This window comes from Cyprinodon variegatus, unplaced genomic scaffold (genome assembly GCF_000732505.1).
Source record: "Cyprinodon variegatus isolate N-32 unplaced genomic scaffold, C_variegatus-1.0 Scaffold29, whole genome shotgun sequence".
NCBI lineage: Eukaryota > Metazoa > Chordata > Actinopteri > Cyprinodontiformes > Cyprinodontidae > Cyprinodon > Cyprinodon variegatus.
This window is the reverse complement of record NW_015150482.1, coordinates 215,931-235,567: the sequence shown is the minus strand read 5'-3', so window position 1 is coordinate 235,567 and position 19,637 is coordinate 215,931. Positions and strand designations below refer to the sequence as shown.

At 36.1% G+C, this 19,637-nt stretch overlaps 1 protein-coding gene across 1 annotated transcript in view; it reads left to right on the top strand.

Moving 5' to 3' along the window:
* LOC107100088 (breakpoint cluster region protein-like) overlaps positions 1 to 19,637 on the top strand; it is a 99,568-nt gene that overhangs the window by 68,113 nt on the left and 11,818 nt on the right. The window contains exons 4-15 of the mRNA XM_015398455.1: positions 3,560 to 3,667; positions 6,181 to 6,238; positions 6,356 to 6,408; positions 6,564 to 6,704; positions 13,506 to 13,627; positions 14,417 to 14,582; positions 14,701 to 14,820; positions 16,320 to 16,395; positions 16,619 to 16,723; positions 16,934 to 17,008; positions 17,165 to 17,262; positions 19,464 to 19,595. Coding sequence (XP_015253941.1) covers positions 3,560 to 3,667; positions 6,181 to 6,238; positions 6,356 to 6,408; positions 6,564 to 6,704; positions 13,506 to 13,627; positions 14,417 to 14,582; positions 14,701 to 14,820; positions 16,320 to 16,395; positions 16,619 to 16,723; positions 16,934 to 17,008; positions 17,165 to 17,262; positions 19,464 to 19,595 — 1,254 coding nt within the window. The remainder of the gene's footprint in view (positions 1 to 3,559; positions 3,668 to 6,180; positions 6,239 to 6,355; positions 6,409 to 6,563; positions 6,705 to 13,505; positions 13,628 to 14,416; positions 14,583 to 14,700; positions 14,821 to 16,319; positions 16,396 to 16,618; positions 16,724 to 16,933; positions 17,009 to 17,164; positions 17,263 to 19,463; positions 19,596 to 19,637) is intronic.

Here is a 19,637-nt window from a genome sequence, read left to right as displayed (position 1 = left end):
AATCAACAAAGCTGCAGTTGCATTACTCAATGTGCTGCATCTTTCAACCATATGATTTCAGAAGCGGTCTGTCAGTCAAATTGGATAAACGTAAAAAATAAAAGCGGATGTGATTTTTTTTTTTTTTTTTTTTTTAGATATTCTTATGTTTTTCAAGATTACGCAAATTGATCTGGATTTCCTTTTCTTCTTTTTCTTGCCTGAACAGCTGCTTGCTCTCTTTTTGTCCTACAGCCGTTTCTCAAACAATGTCAGGCCCAAATGTACAGTACACTGGTTCTATTTAATCATTTTCACAGGGGGTCAATTAAATCACAATGAATCATTTGTTAATACTCTGAGAAATACAGCTTCTCTCCCACTGATCTCTTCTTCATGCCCCTTGTCTATCCCCCCCATTCGACTGGTTTATGTTCGGTGTGCACATGCGCACAAAGGGGAGCGGGGGCCTACCTCACAATGCCCCCTTTCTGCCTCAGGCAGCTGAGGCCATCACAACGCTGTGTGCTTTGTGTCTTCAAGAAGCTGCTATAAATAGGAGCTCCTTTTCACCACACTCACATGTGCACACACACACACACACACACACACACATACAAAATCTTATTAATTAATCTCTGAAGGCTGCCTTTGGGCTTTGGATAAGAAAATAAGATTGATTTTGTTTTATATTTTCATACATAGATATATAAAAACTAATAAAATTATAAGATGAATACTTTTACTTTTAAATAGTTATTTTCTCTTTTTGGTTCATTTAATTAAATTTGGATTTAAATCAGATAAACCTCAATCGTACAAGTAAAAAAACATTATTAAATCACCCTCTCCTTTTAATACTGGAGAATATTCATAATACATTTCACTTTTGAATATCCAAATCTATATTTATGTTATATATCCATGTTTTAATGAGTGAGGGACGTAGAAAATTTGGTTTGGAAATGTATTGTTTCCTAACTATTTTATTTTCTACAGTATAAAAGTTCACAGAATGTAAAAAGTTTTCAATTTAAATATAACATTTCCTAACATAATACCATGCGATTTCCCATATCACAAATAAAGATTAGGTCTGGTGTAGCTATAATGCAATTAAACCATTATGTTTTTCACCTTTAAAGGCAGCATTAAGTAGCCATTATCGCAAACTGTGTCATAAAAAGCTGTTTTTATTTTCAACAGGTCTGCCGCATTTGTCTTTAAGGACACTTTTGAATTAGAAATTAACTTCTGTCGACTGTTGAACCTTTTTTTATGGTTTGAAACCTAAGGAAATCTCAAAAGTGTAAAAGCCAAATCAGGGTAATTGTTTTCCACTGAAATGTTGTTGTTTGGAAAGACACCAGAAATATTCAGAAACCTGAGTCTTTAAAAATGTAGGATTTGAAATGGAAAATGCTTTAGAAGATTATCCTATGGAAAAGCAGGACTGTACTGAAACCATATATGCTTATCAAGATTGCCTTCTTTTTTCACAATAATCCTTACCAGAAAATCAGGCAAATATTGACTGAACGCAGTGAAGCTACTTCTATCTTATCCCTTCTTACTGTCAAACAGTACTTACAGCTATGCTGTTCTGCAGACAAGGGGAAAGAATTAAAAGGGAATAAAGGAGGTGATGCATGAGTCCTCGTGGGGTTGGGACGTCTGTGAAAGGATGGGAGCCAACAAGCCAAGTAGATTTTTTCGACTGCTGGAACTCTGATAGAGCTGTCTCACCATGACTCTCAAATCTGCAAAGGCTTAGTAAAGCCTGCAGATTGTCATGAGACATCAGAACGAGGAAGATGAGAGAGCCAACGAAAAGAGGAAAAGGCAAAGCATCCCTGACAGGCTAGGAGAGTGAAGTGTCGGAGAGAAACGTTTGAAGGCAGGAAATGGGGCGCGTTCACAGTTGTGATCCTGATCCTGCTAAACATGAGCTTCAGACTTGGGAACTAGCTTTGAATTTTCTTAGAGATGAGTAAAGGAACATCAAAATCAGCTTTTTTTTCACAGTTTCTGGGACAAGATTTAAGTAACAAATTTGTGAGCAACAGTCATGAACACATAGGAATGTTCAAGAAATGAACTGAAAGTGATTGTTTTTGTCAACTTGAGCTAATCAAGCCTGATAACAGAGGACTGAGGATGAATTTGACTAAATTTAGGTGTAGTTGTTATATGGGGATGTGGTTGTGGGACGTTTGGGCTCCCCCGTTCCCCCGTTCTTCAAGATGTCACGCTCTGAATCACTCTTGCTATAGTGCAGAATGGGCTGCCTGGGGAAGGATTTTTAAAGCAACACCTGCCTGTTTCATGCTGATTCATAGTGAGACAACTTTTCTGCCGAATAGCATGTTAAATCTGTTTTGGGAATGTTTATTTTAATATTAAAATAAAATATGGCATTTAGTTTTTTCTTAAATATTTGGCATGTAGTTTGAAACTTTTACAGTTCCTGTACAGGTTCCATGCATACAATTCAAAGTGATTTTGCAATATTGTTTATTTATTTTTATTTTTTTGTTCCAGAGGATAAGTTGATACATGCAGGTTGCATAATTCTTTATAAAAAAAAAAAATTTCAGAAGTAATCATTTATTTACATTAGTATTTATATTTTAACCTATAAGTAAAACTCAGCATTAGACACTTTTGAAATATTTTCAAAGAAAAAGAAATAAGTCTGATTAAAGCAAATAAAACTGATGTTTTAGACAAAATTATGGCTTTTCTTCACTTTATTCCATAAAAAGTAGATTTAGTTAAAAAAGGGAAATGCTTTGCATAACTATCATGTGCTGACTGTCCTCCAGGTTCAGTTTTTGGTTTCTGTGTTCTGGATTTATGTTTTGAGAAAAATGCATAAAATGCTTTATTTTGTTATATGCCTAAATATTCAAGCTTTTACATTTAACCACTATCGCAAAAGGCAAATAGAGCACTAAAATAAATTCCTAAAAAGACCAAAAAAGGTCTGAAATGTTGCTACCTGAAAAGAGTTAAACAAATAAAAATGTATATGAATTTAACTTGAATAATTTTTATTTTAGGGGGGGAGATTTTCTTAGCATTTTAATAGTATAGTGTGTATAGTGTGTGTGTGTGTTTCAGTAGGTGGGGGTGGGAGGTTGATTGGGCTTTGACAGCTCACACAGGGCCCACCTCCGCTCCACCGTAAGCTCTCCCCTCAGCTTTTGTTCAGAAGAATTGATCATCCTTTTGTTCTCCACTAAGATGAATCTCTGCTCTGGCAGGCAGCGTTCGCTGGAATTTAATTCTGTCATCCAGCTTCCTAAATGTACTATCATAGCCTCTGTTACAGCAGTCATTAATTATGCCACTCAGCGCAGAACAGGTCTTGCAGTTGCTATAGCAGCAAGCGTCAAGGAGCACCATAGTTAAATGGGGTCGTTTTTATACGTCCGTCTTCTTTGCTGGATGTTTAGTTAGATTACCCCCCCTCATGTCAGTTGCAGTTAGGTAGGCCATTTTCAGCCTTTACTTAAAATTTCTGTCTTTTTTATTGGTTTAAAATTTTTTTCATAATGAAGAACTCTCTTCTCTTTAGGCGAGCCAGCTCGGAGTGTATCGGGCATTCCTGGACAACTATGAGCTTGCTGTAGAGACAGCGGAAAAGTGCTGCCAGGCTAACTCACAGTTTGCTGAAATCTCTGAGGTAAGGAAAAGAGGAATCCCATTGTCTCCTTCTGACCAAATAAGATGGGAAATCTGTACTTGGTTAAGTTATGGAAGATCTAACTTCACTTTTCTACGTCTCTTTTAAAAGCAACCTTTTGAGAGTCAAAAAGAGAAACTCGAAACCTGTTGTCCCTGTTGAACTGTACTTGCACAACTCCCTTTATTCATAAACACCATTTCCTTAATCTCCATGTATTTAAATTCTTACACTTTGTTAGGTTTCTTTATTCAGATACAAACAATTGTTTATGTTCACATGTATATCTTGTTCCTTTTCTATAATATTATTGTTAGTTTTCATCCCTAAAACCAACCCCATTTGTTGATGTTTTGGCAACATTAACAGTTAAAGCATTAAAGCTTGAACATTTTCTTTAAAGTGCATTAAAATTATATTCTCCATTCCTTCAGTGGTACATAGTCTACATTAGTCTTGTTATTTTATCCCTCTTAAGATATTTATTAAGATGTCACATTGTGGTAATTCCTGACTGACCTGCTGGTCCAGCACTAGGATAGCCTAATGCACTACTTTACTTGATCTAGAGCCTTAATTATGCTCACATTTAATATTTAAAAAGTCACCCTGGATGCAAAAATGGCAAAAGGAGGAAATCCTTGACCCATGAGGAAAAAACATCTTAGTCTTTTTATTCTGCTTTGAATGTGTTTTATAATGCCTGGCCAGTGCTAGCATTTTCAATTGTCGATAAATAAAATGGCATAGAAATTATTTAAGAATCATTTTTTTTTTATTGCCAAAGGAGCATCATTAAGAAACTAAAGTTTTCCTTTGATATTTAGTTTTACTACGGTACTCGTGGTTGAGCTACTATTTGCACAGCTTTTAATCTAAGTAGAAGCTGCAGCAGCCAACGTAGTCTTTTTTTTTTTACTGGAATTATTAAAAAATTAAGATTTTCAGAAGATCTTAGATTAAGTTGATCAATAAATACTGAGCATGGCTTATAATACAGCTTTGCAAGCTACACAAAAAAGGCCTTGAGGGCTCTGAAAAAAAAAAAAAAAAAACACCCATTCGTGCACATGGCTGCGTCATGAACATTAAATCACATTACATAAACAAAAGATATCAGAAGTTTGGCCTAGTTTTAGCCTAGTCAGTTCCTTCGATAGATATACTTTTGGACCTTTTTGATAATTATTTAAAACATTGTAAATCTTGCTGTTTTAGTCCAGGGTTGTTGACTGTGTCTATAGAATTTAAAATGGCAAACAATTACTGTGTAAGGTAGTGGAACAAAGCTATTGAAATAAGGATCAATGAAAATCTTGTCCACAGTAGTTAAATTTCCTGTAATCAATTAAAATCTGATTTATGATATGAAAGACTTTCCAGTGCTGGACCAGAGAAGGTTCCATTGGCTTTCCTAATCTTCCTTTTCTCCCCTGCAGTCCTTGAGTTTGACAACATTGTTTGAATCTTCACCATGTCATCTGTTCATTCTTTTCAGAGCTGGTTTCCAGAGTTTTATGGCTGCTGATATCTATCCAATCTGATTTTAACTAATTGTTTTCGATATTTCATTGGTAATTTCAAAAGATAATCTATACAGATACAAGCTCTCATTTTATACTAGGGAAACAATGCCTACTCATTTTGATATTGGTTTTTTTACTTGCCATTAGAATTATTTTATCAAGTTGTTCATCTTGTTTTAAAAGTGGTCCTTATTATAATTTGTAGCTTCATCGAAAGACAATTAAACTGAGGTGTGATTATTGTTTTAATATAATTAGTATTCCCCTACTGTATAACTTATATTTTATTCCATTTTAGTAGATATCCTTAAATATTTTCTAAGGCTGCTTTAAGAATTAGGTTCTTTTGTCCCAGATACTTTTATGCTTTTAGAAACCTAAACTTTTCTACCATAAACATGGTGCAATGACCTAAAAGTTTACAATAAATCTGAAGAGTATAGTTTCTAGTATTTGATTTTAGAGGGTTTTATAACAAACATAAACTTGATGTAATCTAATATTCATATTTATATTAATCTCAGTCTCAAGTCTTAATCTCAAAAACAAAGCTACTCATTCATTGTTGTTTTAAATGGGGAATAAATGTTCCCCTAAAGTCTGATGGCGTTTCTTTGGGATACTTGACTCATTACTTCTATCTTTTTTTTTTTTCAACCCTCATGAATCTTTCTAAATTCCAGTCTTTGTCCATGTTTCATGAGGGCCATTCAGTCAGAGTTGAAGCTGGCATCTATATGCTAGACAGGAAATCCATCATGGAAGAGTTGTTAATGGTCTAAGCCATGATGCATAGCTCTGAGCTATCTGACCATAATAGTGGGGTAAAAAAGCTGCTGAGGATGGTACGATTAATCTGGAAGGGAAAGAGCTTTAGTACTTGAAGCAATATAACTATATAATATAACCTGAACATGAACTGATGTCATTAAACTACTCTGTGTCATTGATGACAAGTTAATTTTGGTGCTTTTTCTGCTCAAACAGAACCTAAAGGTGAGGAGCCCTAAAGACTGTAAGGATATGGCCAAGAACTCACTGGAGGGTCAGTCGTGTTATCTTTTTTTTTTAAAGTCAACTTAAATTGTCAATCTTTCTTTTTTAAATTCATTGCAAGCAGAATCAAATTTTCAGTCTGGTTTCTGTTTAATTTTGACTGCAGCTTTGCTGTATAAACCAGTGGACCGAGTGACACGCAGCACTTTGGTGTTACATGTAAGTAGCAGCCCCAAAGTCACAGTTACGTATATATATATATATATATATATATACATTTTTTTTTTTTTTAACTGAGCATCGTAATTGTTTTTCACTAACCTTTTTTTTGTTTTGTTTTGTTTCTAATGTAATACTTCTTCATTTCCTACAAGGACTTGCTCAAGCACACACCCACCAGCCACCCAGACCATCCACTCCTGCAGGACGCCCTTAGAATCTCCCAGAACTTTCTGTCCAGCATCAACGAGGAGACGACATCAAGGCGCCAGTCTGTAGCCTGGAAGAAGGGCGAGGTGAGTGTCAGAATATAAAGCACCAAACTACTTGTGTTTTGTTTGATTGTTTTCTTAAGCAAAGCAACAGGCTTGTAGGGCTTTATAAATTCAACTACTTTATCCAGGAATGCATTGTTTCATGTTAGAGGGGTAATGGGGAACAAATTAGAAACCTACTAAATTGGCTCCAAATTCTTCAAATACTTTTGGTAGATGAGGAGTCAGCACTGCAGGAAAGGCAATGTATTTACTCGACCTTTTTCAATTAATGAGACTCATCCAGTTGAAACACTTCACATATACAATGTGGCTTTTGAAGGATGTTTTCCATCAGAGTATGTATATGTTGTAGATTAATGTTCCCTTTGCAAAGGTCTAGGCTGCTTTCATGTGTTCTGCTCTTTCTCAGTAGAAATGACTCATACCATACGGTTGTTTTTCCTTTTAACTTGAACTTATGTACTTGGGAATGAATCCGGAGGGAGGAATTTCTGAAGTTTTTCCTGACCTGTTGAAATTCCCTTCCATGTCTGTTTTCAGTTGATTGTTGCTTGCAGATACGATAGATGAAGTCACCCATGATAGGATGAAAAGGATTTCTGTCTCTTTCCTAAATCTATAACAAATTTTAATGTAAAATATGAGATCTGAAAATTCATATTCATACTTTCATATTCTTGGATGCTATTTGCTGCTTCGGTAATCAATATTTTTTTTATATTTTCTGTTTTGATAAAAAGTCAAAATATCTCTAAAGTAAAACCAAACACTTCTTTAGAGTTTTTTTTTTTTGTCTTTCTTATTTTCCATGTTTTTCCTATTTTCCTTAGATTTCTTTTTTGTTACCACAGACTTTAGTTTATTTAATCAAGATTCTTTGTGACAGACCAACTCAAAGTAGCAATTAAATGTAAAGTGGAAGCAAAAAGCATATATAGCATCACAGCTTGCATAATTCAATATTATTGAATGTAACCTGTTGTTAATAGATTTAGTCACTTTTTTCGTGCGAATATCCATCTTTGTGAAACGTCACCCAGGTTTGACAAATTAAGTTTTATTCCCTGCACATAAAATGCTGAGTCAAACACTGCATTTAAAGCCTGAACACATCGTCCCTCGTTGTGAAACAGGTTGACAGCATCTTTAGCAGATTCAGTTGTTTGGAAGAGATTTTGAGTAGAGGGCTGATAAGATACAGAATGACCCTGGAAGAAAACCTTCTACAAAATCAAGTATAAAACTCTTGACATTGGGTTCAAGTTTTACCTTCCTATAGAACAAAAACCACAAACTTACACCCAGAGCTCTAAGGGAACGTTATTAAAGAAAGTACATTGATGTCTTAAAATGACCCAGTCAAAGTCCAGACCAAAACCAAACTGAGAATCTTTTTTAAAAATGGATTTGGGCAGTAACTTTCAGTCTACTGTAACTGAGAGCCACTTTAAAAAGAAGAGTAAACAAAAGTAAAATTGTACAGCAAAGTATATATTAAGGGGAATGAAGTACAAATACTCCCACTTCACAGATTTGTATTTCATTTCTTTAAAACATGCTATGCTCTTCCTTATAAACCTCCCCATGTCTATCACTTAGGACATAAATAAAAACATTGCACTTTATTTTTGCAATGTAAAAAAGGAAATAGTTACTGATGATCATGTGCTCCAAAACCTAAAATGAACCAACTAACAAATAATAATTTTTTCCCAGTATAGATATTTTATCAGCTACTTTAAAGAACATATAATTTTTTTCTCCCGCTCCTATAATTTAAAGATCTCAATATTTTCTTCCACATCCTGTTTTTTTTCTTTTTTCTTAAAAAAAATACGTCAGCCTAAGTCATACCTGCCCATCTTGGTAGTCATGACATCACAAACTCTCCCCCCAAATGACTTTGAAGTTGCCACCAGATGAGTGCATGGCAGCCACCAATCTGAAGCCTAAAGCAGAGCCCATGCCCTTATATGGTCATAGCAAGGTTTCCTTCATGAGACTGATTCTGTCTGTTTGCTCTGCATCTCTCACACCTCCCTCCTGACACCCCCACTTTTCGGACCAGCATACTGAGCATCCTCAACCACCCACTCCCCCATCAGTTTCTCCCATCCCTGGAGATAGGTTGATGCACATGAATGGATACCCTCTGGCTGATAGCCTTTGCCATACATAGTGCCTTGTAATATGCCACCAGTTTGCTCCGACTGGCAGATTTCTAGTTAATTATTTATTAATGGTATAAGGGAGGAGGCCAGACAAGGGGGCTCCGCCCCCCGCTCACAGGGGGGTCATTACTGCACCCTTTCCATTCATACACACACTTTCCTCCTCTCTGTTCCATATGTTATAGCAACATCCACACACACACACATTTCCTTTATTATCCCTACACTCCTTGGTTTCCATCTCAGTGAGTACAGGGCCCAACAGCAGTCATCAAATATTTATCATGGTTACATGAAAGGAGCGCTCTGAAATCAATGGGGTTCATTATATTAAACCTCTCAAATGATAAACAGTGCACTTGGCTATTTATTATGAATAAGCTACAGTTTTTCATACAATGCTTTTTTATTCTATATTTATTTTATTTTCAAATCGTTATTTGATAATAATTTCCCTTACCTTTAGGGCTTAATATTCCTTTTATGTTTAAGTTTAAATATTCAGGAATTTTAGGTGAAATTTATTTGAATTGGTGTTAATAATGAAAACTAAACGACACGGCAGAAACCACAGGGCTAATTTATGATATGGCTGAAATCCAAATGGTGGGAGGATTACTAAAGGGTCGTTGTTACCCTCCATGCATAGTTACTGAGTCATTTCCAGTTGGGTCAGTAGAGGTACTGTATGTTGGATCCAATAAGTACAGGTGGGCCCCCAGAGGGCCTGGCCCCATGCCACTTGGGGGGCCGTAAACAGGAAGCACTTAATTAAAATTCAGGTTACGTGACTTATGTCCTTGCTCGGCTATGTTTGCCTTTTCAGAAGAATAAAAAAGATCTGAGTGTTGAACTGGAAATGTACACATTAATTCACACAATTCCCCCCTTTTTTTTCTCCCAAAGAAGATGCCTCAATCTAGCCTACAAACCAGATAAGAAAACATAGAATGCACACACATTCACTCAAGTGCAAAGCTGACTTTTTAAAGCATGGATTCTAAAAATAAACCATGCCATTACTTGTACATTACGTTCTTGCTGAGGCTCCTCCAAGGGTTGGTCAATATTTAATCCGTACATGACTTGTATTTTCTTATGTGGCGGTCAGCTGCAGGAAGAAATGAGGAAAGAAACATTTCCCTCACCGGTTGTTAAGTATTAGGGGTAGTTTCTATTTGTCTGTAGCTGAGGAAAGCAGCGCTAGCCTTCTAAAAGTATTAATACAACTTGAAGATGTTCATACTTTCCCGTCAGGACCACAGACTTCAGTGTATTTGATCTGGATTTTATTTTAAAAATGTAAAAATTCACCAAGGTAGAAGATAGAATGTGCTGCATGGTTTTCAATAGTTTACAAAATAAAAAAGCTGAATCCCAAGCACAACTTTCTTCTGTTTCTTCAGCGCCATCCATCTACCAATCTGTAATAACTAGCATCTCTTTTTCCAAGCTGAAGTATCCCCACAGTATGATACTACCATTGTCTCTGCATTAATATGCTGTGTTTGCTCCCCACTGCTTGTATTGTTTTAAAAGAAGCTAAATAAGTTGTGCTCTCACATGACCAAAGCACCCTGTTCCACATTTGTATCCCCTGCATGGATTGTGACAAACAGGACTCGCTTTCTTTTAACTATAGCTTTCTTTTTGTTCACTCTACACTAACACTCAATAGAGCTGAGACAGTGAGTCACATTAAAGGGAGTTAATCAATTTTTGAAATTATTGTCAACTAATTTAGTAATTAATGATAACTAGACTCATATGATTTGCAGAAAGAACAACCCTCTCAGAAACCCACTATTCACAATACATACCTCAACCTTGTTGAAATGCTTCTTGTGGAATGACAGATGGAAACGTAGGCTGTAACTAGAAATATGGAAACAATTCACCAGGAGTTAAGTATGGATTTCTTAATTATGGAAATGTGTATCACTTTATCTATTGGGTTAAATTGATTATTTACTTTTTGGTTAGGATTGCCATAAGTGCAGTAGAGATATGCTGCTGCCAGATCACATGGCTTGGTATTTATGTACAGTAAGAAGGATCTGTTTGATAGACTTTCCTCTGGGATCTCCTCTGGTTACTCCTTCTCCTCCCTGTTTTTGTCTCAGATATCATTACATGGGCTCCCTCATTCATTACTCCTCTTTCCTGCAAATCTTAGTCATACTTCCTCAGCTACCTCCCTCTATGTGATTCACATGTTCTCAGCTTCTGACTCAGAAAATGAATCCAATTAAATTAGTTTTGTATTTTTGCGAAGATGCAAATTTTCTTTTTTTTTTTATAGCTTTAGCTCTACTCTAGTGGTGACTGATACGATGAATGGAGAGAAAAAATTGAAAAGAGGGGAGGTCACAAACACGATGACAAGGATGTAGTTGGCTCCGTACAAACATGATGTCATGCTTCATGGCTTTGCTGCAGGGGAAAGATTTTTTTTGTTACAGGTTTGATGCCAGCAGCAAAAGGTAATGAAGTTTTATGATTTCATTGAAGATGTGGTTTGAAACTTAAGCTTTTTACATTTCTATCTGAAGTTTTGATAATTTTCTGCTTTACTTGGAACATAAAACTCTATAAGGCTTAACTCAGGTGCAGAAAATCAGCTGCCATGGCTTTGGTTGCGCTTTTGATAGCAGAAGAAATTTTGTTTTTCTGTCAAAAACTCCCAACATGATACGTTTTTTAGTTCCTAAAAAATGAAAGTTAAAAGAGGAGAGCAAGCCGTCTCCCGTCATTGTTTTTACTCCTCATCCCTCAATTAAAGCTGAGGTTTAAAGGAAATAAAATTGAGCCATTTGAACCTAAACTGTGGTTTTATATTAGCTGGCCTTACTAGTTTTTTTTCTCCAATTCCTTAGAATACAACTTTACTGCCCCCTTTTGGTAAATGGCAGTATTACATATCTCATTATGTAGTCTGACATCAGCGACGAACATCAGTCCTCCTATTTGTAAGAAACTTCCCACCATTTCCCTGCAGTCTGAAAATAGATACTTGTGATGAATAGCTCACAGACAGAGATGCTTTTCAGAATCTGAATCACTGCTAAAATGTCCTAAATCCAAGTTTTCAATTCCAGCCTAAGGGCTTTATTTTAACGCTGAGACCTTCCTCAATGTGCTCCTCGATTCTCTCTAAATGTTTCTGTTTCTCTGTCTCCATTCTGGCTTGATTTGAAAATTATATAAGAGTCTTGCTGGAGTATTTATAGTTCTTGACCTTTTACATATTCTGTCATATCCAACCTCAGCTTAAGTGCATTTTACTCAGATTCTGTTTGATAGAGCAATCTAAAGTAGCTGATAATTACAAAGAGGAAGAAAAGCTAATATTTATATTTCCCCTTATTTTCTTGCTTATAAAACCTCTTTTGTAATAAAACTGGCATGCCCCCTTTATGTTTATTCTTTCAAAAGAATGAAGTTAAATCAGCTGCCTTAGGAAATCACATATTGGTTGATAAAGATGCACCTGTGTGCAAAACAAAATATTGAACAAGCAGCAACTTTGACACGACAGCTGTTGGTCAGGATCTCAAAAAGAAGAAATCGTATTAGTGACCGAACACGATTTCAGATTAACAATCCCATACATGCAACCATATCTGTGATGTTTTAATGAGAGTGGCCAAGACAAGGTTTAGACATAAATTTAATTGAGAATCAGATGTGGAAATATATGTTTAGAAACCTTCTCTATCCAATTTGACTGACCTTAGCTGTAGTGCAAAAACAAATGGTGTAAAGAAGTTGTAAACATCTTGCTAAGATGCAGTTTAAGCTTCAATGGCAAGAAATGATACATTTAAAATACTTTTAACTCCTCAAAAAAGCAAGAGAGTCTGGCTGCAGACCTGCACTGTCAGGACTCTTCGTTGCAGACCTGCAAAATGCAACTGCAAAACTTGTATTCAAATCCTTTGGGAATGGCGCACAGCACGTGTTTGCTGCTGGATTAGAGTTTAGCGTAAGAGCAATTTAAATTGTACAGTAAGCAAAAATCCTCTCAGGACAGCCAACCTCCATTGTCATTTAGAAAATATTTTATAGACCAAATGCCCTTTTCCATCCAGGGATCCAAATACAGAGATATTTCCATGTAGCACATACCTATTATTCCAGATAGGAGTTTGATGGGGAGTAAAACTGTGCGTGTACATACGTTTCCAGCATAACAACACTTGCTTGTGAAAAGAAACTAGCTTCAGGGGGAGTTTATCATAACTAGCTTTTACTTTAGAAAGGCTTTGAACCAACTTAGCTTTTACTTTTTAAGTCTTCGGATAAATTTACAGTTCTAACAGGAGACCTCACAGTGCGGCTCTGCAGCTCTGGGTCCTGAAAGTTCAGCTCTGGGTCCTGAAAGTGCAGCTCTGGGTCCTGAAAGTTCAGCTCTGGGTCCTGAAAGTTCAGCTCTGAAGCTAGAGCATACTCCAAAAAGTGCTTTAGCAGATTTTATTTCATAAAAAAAAGTAAATATAAAAAGTATCTATCATTTCACTTAGATTATTTCAAGTTGGTGTTGGTTTAACACATTGAAACATTTGAAAATGATCAAATAAAAGAAACACATTTAAATTATTGGTTATAATCCTGCTGAATTAAATGCTGTTGTTTCTTTCTCCTGTAGAACCGCCAGCTGCTGAAGGACAGTTTCATGGTGGAGCTGGTGGAGGGAACCAGGAAGCTGCGGCATGTCTTCCTCTTCACCGATCTGCTTCTCTGTGCCAAACTGAAAAAGCAGATAGGAGGGTAAAAAAAAAACTTTTTCTCTAAAAAAATATGAGAAAAAAGATTTACTGCTTTTTACACTTTTTTGGCCCAAATCATACAAGTTACAGTTGGAAAAGTGACTTAGGAGTTGTTTAAGTTGACGTTATTCTATCACATATAAGCATTTGGTAGTTGCTGCTGTGAAATCATCTCAAGATAGGTCACATTTCGGATAAAACAACTGAGCAGGAAGGATGATTTCAGAGCAACAGCTCAGTACATTTCCAAAAAGAAATAGTGAAGTGGTAGACGAGAGTGATGCCTGATGATAAAGAAAACATTTGTCACATTTCCAAGTGAAAAACCCTCAGCAGGAGGTGGACATGTCACTGTTAAGGCTTAAAAAAGAAGGACATTTTACAAACTGTCATAAAGTCAGGTTAAAGTCTGCTTTAACCTGACTTCGCTCTCTGTAGGTATTAGAAAGAGAACGAACACATAAGAACTATAAAACAAACATGATTTCTACTCACAGAAAAAAGAAGAAAGTATTACAAACTGATGATTAAAAGCAGAGTATTCAGTGGAAAATAAAAAGAACGCGTTAAGCAAGGGATACTTTTAAAATGGCGTTTATTTTGTGGAAAATCTTGCAAAAAATCCACACAAAAACAGAACAAAACTAGAATTTCCTCTTTAAATGCCCAATAAATCCACCCTGGCAGTCATCTGTATCAGTAATCTCTCTGTATTGATCTCATGCTTTGCACGTTTATACTTTAATCTTGCCTGTACTTCTTGGTTTTCTTTTTCCTGATCCTAATGCAGTAAAAACCAACAGTACGACTGTAAGTGGTACATCCCCCTGACCGAGTTGACCTTTCAAGGCCCTGAAGAAACGGAGCCCCTCACCATTCCCCAAGTCCCGGACGAAGAGCTCGATGCTGTTAAGGTCAAGATCTCACACCTCCGTAGTGAGATTCAGAGGGAGAAGGTAAGATGCATGGGGACATTTCCAAATGGAGATAAAAGTTTCAGGGTTGTTTTTGTTTTTTGGGTTGAGAACCTGATTTTCAATTAAGTACCTAATTCTTTTTAATATTGGATTTCAGAGAGCCAATAAGGGTTCAAAAGTGATCGACCGACTACGAAAGAAACTGTCAGAACAAGAGTCTTTGATGCTGCTAACATCTCCCAGCATGCCCCTCAGACTGTTCAACAAGAACGGAAAGGTGATGATGCAACCATTATAGAAACTTGCTTTTCTTTCTATAAATATTGCCCCATTCTCAATATGTCTTCTACATTTTATTAAACTTTTGTCCCTAACATAAAGTGTGTTGAAAAAGCCATGTATGATTTTGCCTTCCTTTCTTTCGTACTTAAATGTTTCAGATTTTTAAACATATTTAGGAGTGAAACAAAACTACCCTGAACACAAGAAGAAACAATGATAACATTTAATCAAGAACAGAGCTAGACATCATTTTAAGGAATATTCCTCCCAGAACCTACAGTAATAACTGACTGTTACACCCTGGTATAAAACAAGAGGATTCAACTTGTTTAAGCCACAGTGTATTAATTGGACTGAATTGACTTTGACTATGTCGCCCCAAAACCTTCATGTTTTTAGCTCTTCAGAGGTGAACTAGTTGGTGTGCTACAGTTTAACAGGCGGTGTGATGTTATTTTTCTGAAATATTCCTAGTTTTATATCAGAAGAAAGGATATTCAGTCTGTCTAATAACTTTCACTTTTATTCTTGTGTTTTCTTTCTTTTTACATTTTTTTTTTTCTGGTTAGCAGTATTTCATGTATGCCATTTTTGCTGCATTTCCTAATGGTTTATTCATGAACAATTACGTTACTTGATGAGTGATGTCAGCAGTGGTTTAAATGTTGCCCTGGATGACTTCCTGAATGAGCCGTTGTTGTGTCCTTATAGTTCCCAGCCTGTCCTCAAAAAGTCTTTCCATGCTTGGATGTTTTCTCCTTTTATAATAACAGGCTGCTTTGAATTTCTTAAGACTGAGACGTGACATTCGGGCTGCAACTAGCAATTATTTTGCACATTAATTCAACTTTTGAAAATAGGATGGAAGCCTCTTTAAAAGAATCTTTAAAGAAGACTTTTTACGAAATTAAACCAGGTGAAACAAAAACTTTTCCACTTCAGGAGTTCTGGATAGAGCATATTGACAGAAGGAATGTTTTTTTTATCTTAAATGAAAAATGTTTACATATTATTTTTTTTACAATTCTGATATAATTACTGCTCTAATTGGGTTGCTCTGTCAGCTAAAGGCATGTTTTAGTCTATAAGCCAGTTAACAATCAATGGACTACTATATAATAGTTGAAGATTATTTCAATAATCGATTAATCATGATTACTCAGATTGTTTCAGCCCTACATGACATAATGCATTTTTACATATTTTGACCTACATCCCAGGTGCTATTTCAATGGTTTGATGTTTCTATCATTCCGGCTGTATTCAGCTGTAATTATTTTCTTTAATGAATGTAGCTGTCATTTAAAATACATACTATTATGCTGATATTCAATTCAGTTTATTTATTTATATATTAAAATCTGTCTGATCTGAGTCATTTAAGCACATCATTTTTCCCAGTCCACTATGTTGTCTTATGCATTCAGAAACAGTGGAAAAATTTGCCATTTTTGGGCGTTCTCTTGTAAACGCTGTGTGTGTTTGTGTTCTCAGAGTTACAGCTTCCTGATTTCTTCTGACTATGAGCGTTCAGAGTGGAGGGAGATAATCAGGGAACAGCAGCAGAAATGTGAGTGCTGCAGAGATGTCCTTCCAGACATGTCTTGTCTGATCCAATTAATGGAAAACATTCCCTGCTACCAACATCAGAGTGTGCAATGATTGTTTGATTAAATGCTTCTAGTGAATATATTCTTTTTTAGTCAAAATCGTTCCCTAATTCCCATAATATATCTTTTTGTTTTGTTTTTATATTCACTGGTTTTCATATAAACTTCCTCTTTGTCCTCCAGGTGTTAAAACGCCCTCTCTGACGTCCATGGAGCTGCAAATGTTGACCAGCTCCTGTCTCAAACTCCAAACTGTTCACAACATTCCACTTAGTCTGAATAGAGAAGGTAGAATCTTTTTTATTGTGCATTAAAGATACATTTTCTTTTTTTTGTGCATCAAGAATGAAATGATTACAAAGGCTACATGTTCTCAATCCACTGTTGCTCTTTCTCTTCCCCTCCACCTGAATCAATTCCAGAACAAACAGTGAAGTGCATGCTTTTCTAATCTGCCCCCGCTGATGTCCTTTTCCATTCTCTCTGCTGTTTTTCCAGAGGATGACTCCTCCGGTCTCTATGGATTTCTGAATGTAATCGTCCATTCTGCCTCTGGCCTCAAACAGAGTTTAAGTGAGTCACTCAGTTTGAGATTTAGGGTATTTAAAACAATATTAGGCAACACTAATAACTAAGAAACATTAATGTTGTGCTTCAATTAAATTAATATCATTTTATATGTAGTTTTATGTTATTGTTTTACATCTGCTATTGTCATCTCTCTGTCAGATCTCTATTGCACATTGGAGGTGGACACATTTGGCTTCTTTTTGAATAAAGCAAAGACGAGAGTCTACCGATACACCACTGAACCCAAGTGGAACGAGGTAAAAAATACAAATACAAAAGCACTTCACTTTAGCGCAAATTAAACCCATGACCACTTAATCCTTACTAGGCCCATTTTGCTATGAATTTTAGGAAAAAACCTAATACTGAAAAACCATCTGTTTTTCTCTTTACAGAGCAATATCCACTTAAAACATTTTTTTCTTCCATGTGCGCTGTTTACGGCTTGTCATAAGTTTGGCATCTGCTCTTTTATTTAGTTGGCTGTCTGTTTCTGGGTAGTAAAAATATGTCCATCAAAACCCACAGAAAGGAGCATCTTCAGGCCACAAAAACACACAGAAAACACACTAAAACATACAGTTATTAATGCCTAGGAGCTGGTGAACACAGCAACCTCTTCAGTTATTGTAACCCCTGTTAAACCGGTATAAAAGGGGTGTGCTTTGGTGGTGCAATGCGGCCAAACCGGGTTCGAATCCAACCTGTGGTCCTTTGCCGCATGTCTCTCCCCCTCTCTCATTACGTTTCCTGATAGCCTACTGTCGAAAAAACAAACCATTAGTGCTGTAAAAACTCAAAAGAGAAAAAAAAAGCTATATAAAAAGCCGTAGAATGAATCCATCTGTTATTGTTTGAGTACATTTATTAATGGGTGAAAAGACATCCCATGTAAGAAACAATTCCCTTTATCAAAATCACATACCTAACAATTCATCCTTTAATTTTTTTGCTATTCATAATGTTTCCATTTTATTTGGTAATCCAAAAGTAGCATCTAATTTACTACTTTTAACATTCTTTAATGTAGAAAGCACAAGAGAACATGACACTCAGTCGAGGCAATAACATTCTGATCCTCATGAGTAACTTGCTTACACCTATCTACGTCTGCAGTCAGAGCACAAAGTAATAACTTGGACCGGAAACAAGCGAAAAACGACTGGACCCAAGTTTATCTTTATGCCAGGCACAGGAAAGGAAAGGAGATTAAAATATTTTAAAGTTTGAAGGTGAAGAACTGAAGCAAAGAGGGGATTCTTTCAGTTTATGGTCAGGTGTCATCAAGTCTCTGTAGCAACTAACTAAATAGCAACCTAAGAGGGATGCCTGAGAACTGTATGACAACATGATAGAGGTTTACGACAAAAAACACAATGTGTGTATCTGGTGTAAAACAAAACAGGAATATGTGGAAATGAAGAACATGCCCACTACTAGGCAGAGTGGTGTAAATATGATGCTTTGAGCCTTTTTCTCTACCGAAAAGATTTTCCCCTAAAAGATTTAACTTGGGGATTCTTATTACATAGTAATGACACAAAATATGGATAAACCAACAAAAAAACATATTAGCTAAAGTTATAAAAAAACTTTTTTTCATGACCATCTCATTCTCCAGATCAGGGGTGATAAATAAAAATCTGTAATGGTATGCAAGATCATAGAGGCCAGTGGGAGGAACTGGCACATTCATGAAGTGGTAATTGTCCCTATTTAACCTGCCTTCATCATGGTTTCACTGAAAACAAAAAAAAACACACAAAAAATACTTTTAAATAATCCTTTTAAAACGAAAATGTATATTTCCATGTTGAGTTAAAATACACATTTGAACTAAATATTAACTTCTAAGTTTGGACATGTATGTGACACAGTTCCTTTGTTTTTCTCAAATTTTATTGTGTATGCAGGATATATAACAAGCTTCCAAACGTAATCAGACTGGCAAAACCACTAATTTGCGTCATTCTGTCTTTCCTGATTTCTTTTTTTTTTCTGCTAAAGCGCTTGGATTGTTTTGTATTTGTGAGGAAGATTAATCTTTACTTTTTAATGGCTGCAACTGCAGCTCATAAAATGACACCCAGGAGAGTATACAATAGAAGTAAACAATCTGAAGAGATGGAGCAAAGTCTGCATATACACCAAGAGTAGTGCACTTAGCACTCATAATACCAAACTTGGAAAGGAGAAATGTTTAAAAAAAACTGCTAGAATTCTGCTTAACAAAATGGAAATAATATGAACTAATGAGGATCTGCAGCACGCAATGACTCACATCTGTCCTAAAGCAAAATGAACTGACACTGTGTGGATCTCATAACAATGTTCAAACCGTATGTAGAGCATTGCCTTACATAATAGCAAGGAATTATGATCAGCTGGATAATCTATAATTGTCTAATTTTTTTACTCTTTCATGCAAAACAAAATAAATCTGTTCTTTTGCTTCAAGGAGTTTGAGATCGAGCTGGAGGGCTCTCAGACCCTGAGGTTGCTCTGTTACGAGAAGAGCTATAACAGGACCAAGCTGAACAAAGAAGACGGAGACAGCACAGACCGCATCATTGGGAAAGGACAGATCCTGGTATGACATGACATCACCCCCTATCCCATTGTGATCAGTAGA